This window comes from Ochotona princeps, chromosome 3 (assembly GCF_030435755.1).
Source record: "Ochotona princeps isolate mOchPri1 chromosome 3, mOchPri1.hap1, whole genome shotgun sequence".
Classification (NCBI taxonomy): domain Eukaryota; kingdom Metazoa; phylum Chordata; class Mammalia; order Lagomorpha; family Ochotonidae; genus Ochotona; species Ochotona princeps.
Genome location: NC_080834.1, coordinates 37193440 through 37196919, shown reverse-complemented (window position 1 = coordinate 37196919; position 3480 = coordinate 37193440). Strand labels below are relative to the sequence as shown.

Here is a 3480-nt window from a genome sequence, read left to right as displayed (position 1 = left end):
TTTTTTTTAACTTTATTTTTATCTATTTGAAAAGGAGTCCCGAGAAATAGAGATGAAGACAGAGAGAGAGAGAGAGAGAGAGAGAGAGAGAGAGAGAGAGAGAGAGAACATCCCCTCCATTTTCCTCCATTTTCTCCAAATTCCCAGGCACCCAGATTTTGCTGGAACCAGGTGCCTGCGATTCCATTCACATCTCCCAGTGGTTGATAGGGACTGATGTACTTGAAATATTAACTGATGTTTCTAAGACACATGTAGGCAAGAAGCTGAAATGAGTGTAAAGTCACTGGGATTTGAGCCAAGCACTGGGATATGAAATGGGGTATCCCAGCATTGCAGTTTAATCAGCAATGCTCAGGGTCTTCCCTAGAATCTGTAAATTTTGTAGTCCCTAAAGACTCCCACTCCATGATTCTAGAACATTTCTCTTTTAAAGTTTGCAAACAGAAAGAATTCATATTTAGTTTGCATCACACCATTGTCATCTGGGTCATACAAAACTTATTTTCAAATTCTTAAACAATTTTCTTATTTTAAAGGAATTGAAATGGTCCTATATGGAAGTGGATGACTGCCAAGAGCAGTGACATTTGTCCCAATACAAGGCAAACATTTTCAGCAAATACAATTCTCTGAAAATTGAATGAATGCTTGAAGGAGTGGCTTGATGATGCCTAGGCTGGTTGAAGCGTAAGCAGTGCATTGATCATTCTTCAGAAGACTTTCTTGCGCACAGTAGGCCTACTGAATGTACAACTAAATTACCAACTGCATTTGCCAACTTTGTAAACTATAATTTTGTTCATTAACTCGATTTTGGTGATCCTTTCACAATCTTCTATTCTGCATTTATACTCTCATCATCAGGAGCCAGTTTAATTTGCCTTTAAATATTAGTTTTTTACTTACCATAAGGTGTAGTGTATGTAGTATGTTATTTTTAACCCTAAGATAGATGGCTTTATTTCCATTTTTGGATGGAAACTTATAGAGGTTAAGACACTTTTCAAGGTGTTCATAATTGAATCTATTCAACTGTCAGTCTTTACCTACAACACCAATAATTACACATACAGTTCAGAAGCATACATAAATTTAATGCATCATGCACATTTTATTAAACTGACTCATTTTGCAAATGTTTCACTAATTTTCATGTCAATATCAATTCCGAAGAGAAATACAATCAGTGTGTTTTGCAAACAGAACAAAAAAAGACAAAAAAAAACCTGGGATTCCTTTCATATCCTATAAATGTGAAACAGCATTTCAAAGTTATGAGAGAGAGAGAGAGAGAGAGAGAGAAAGAGAGAGAGGAAAGAGGGAAACAGGGAGAATGGGAGAGAAGGTAGGAAAGATGTAGAAGGGGAATGTTATCATTCTCTTTGAGTTTTTTTCATGCAAATTGCATTGAATTGTTTAAAAAGTAAAATCAAAAGGAAAGCAAATAAAGTGGGAACATTATAAGAAAAACTATGGCTTTATATTCTACCTTCTTATTTTAAAATTTAGATTATAAGCTAAATGAAGACATAATGTTTCAACAGTTATGCATACAGTTCAGCACACGGGCTAACTATATTGAGTGAAAACAAAGCATAAAGAAAACCATTCTTTTTCAGATAGAAATGTGTTTACTATCCAGGAACCAGGCATGTTTCCAAACCAAGAATGTAGCAATCCAGCAGGGGTAGACTAAATCTAACCATGAAGTATCTATAAAAGTCTTTTAACATTTTTGCAACAAATAATTTTTGTGTTTCATCTTCTTCCAAAGTTGATCCCATGCAGTGTGAGCAAGAGTCAGTTGCCAGTCAATTCTGTGTTTGATGCCTTCATTGAGACATTTGCTGAAGTCTTCTGAGTTCCAGATAGCCTTTACCATTTGCATTTGGTTTCAATCAATCAGTTTAGCAAGGAATAAATAGCACAGTTCATTTTGTTTAAGACAATGTCATCTCTTAGTACAGGAACAGCAAGATTCTAGTTAGGTAGCTGACAAAACTATTGATTAGAAAATTAGACCTACTGAAAGAACTGAAATCAGCACTCAAAACAAGGCGTCCCCATCCATCAAGTAAAGGGAGCTGATGATCATAATGGTAAGCAAGTAACAATGATGCCCCACAGTAAGAAGGCTAATAACACTTGCGATTCATGTGGAGTCTCTTCAGTTGAGTACGCTATAACTTCAGAAATACCCACAGGACTGGTCATCCACAGAGCTTATTAGAGAGTATTAGCAAATCAATCAGATAAAAGCTAGTTGGTGGTAGTGGTTTCGGTGAACAAGACCTGGATTTGTATATGAGTCTAATGTGCTGTAGTTTTTAAGATGCATAAGATAATTGACAGAATTACAGAAATCCTGCTATTCAGTAGAGTGTGCCCCCTTTGGGCAATTTCCAGCCTCTATGAATTCTGTCTGTTGGTCAATAACAACTCAGAGGCCTGCTCCCGCTGCATAAATATCTCAGTGGTGGAAAGGTACTGGGTATACAGCTCAGGGACCGAAAGTTTCCGAAGGAATAGTTCAGAGGTCGGCAGCTTGTAAACCCATAACTTGGATACCGGCATTTACTCGTTAAGTAGCATTGGGGTTGGTAGCTGCTGGCAATAGTGCATGATGGTGAGAAGCCACTGGGGATGAAGCCAAGATTTTGGTATGATCTAAACCCCAAATTACCCAGTCTGCAGTAATTTCGAGGCTGGAGACTCTTGTGTGAGCAGCTAAATTGCCCGAAGCAGGTAGAGTCGTGGTGAAGCGTCTGGCAGGCTTTGGATGCACACGGAGCTCGTGTGTCGCAGCTGGATACATACCCTTTAGCATTAATGCCTGGGTTGCAGCTTGGGCTGGGTTTGCTGTTGGTGATTTCACAGGCAGTGATGACTGGGCCCGCTGATGGTGGGTTGCAGGACCCACGGGAGTTGGATAAATCACAGCTTGCTGCGCAGGGCGTAGGCTCACAGCTTGGAGAGTTGCAGCTTGGTGCTTCACAGTAGGATTCCTGGCAGTGATCTAGCAGCCAGAGATTTCCTTGACAGCTGCTGGGTAAGCAGAGCCCAAAGGCAGGGCTTACTTCATTGGAAGAAAGAGCAGCAGACGTTACCGGAATGTAACAATGTGCGTGGTAGGATGAGGCACCACAAGTTGCAGAATGGCCAAGAAATGGCATGGTGCCTGAGTACATGGCAGCAGCAGCAGGTGAGCAAATATGGTGTGGCTGTGGCCAAAGGACATTTATATATCCCCTGGGAATTCCCAGGAGCCTCTCTGATGCTCTTCCTTCTTGTTGTGCTATTGTGGGGAAAAAACACACAGCAACATCTTATTAGAGTGTTGTTTTGCCACAGCTGCTGATGTCTTCACACTCACAGAAAAAATATTTTGTTGCTTCAAAGCATGCATCGTTACCACTTTAGCATCACCGTCCCTCAGCACCTGTGAACCATAGCTTTGGCAAATAGTGATTTCAGTGT

The 3480-nt window shown here is 40.1% G+C and overlaps 1 protein-coding gene across 1 annotated transcript; it reads right to left on the bottom strand.

Annotated features, from left to right (window-relative positions):
- Positions 1-2432: 2432 nt before the first annotated feature.
- Positions 2433-3176, bottom strand: LOC101529701 (keratin-associated protein 24-1). The gene has a single exon (XM_004588638.2). It carries the CDS (start codon positions 3174-3176, stop codon positions 2433-2435), a length of 744 nt encoding a protein of 247 aa, XP_004588695.2.
- Positions 3177-3480: the final 304 nt, after the last annotated feature.

Coding starts and splice junctions, on each gene's coding strand:
- LOC101529701 (XM_004588638.2), bottom strand. CDS start 3,176: ATGCCATTTCTTGGCCATTCTGCAACTTGTGGTGCCTCATCCTACCAC.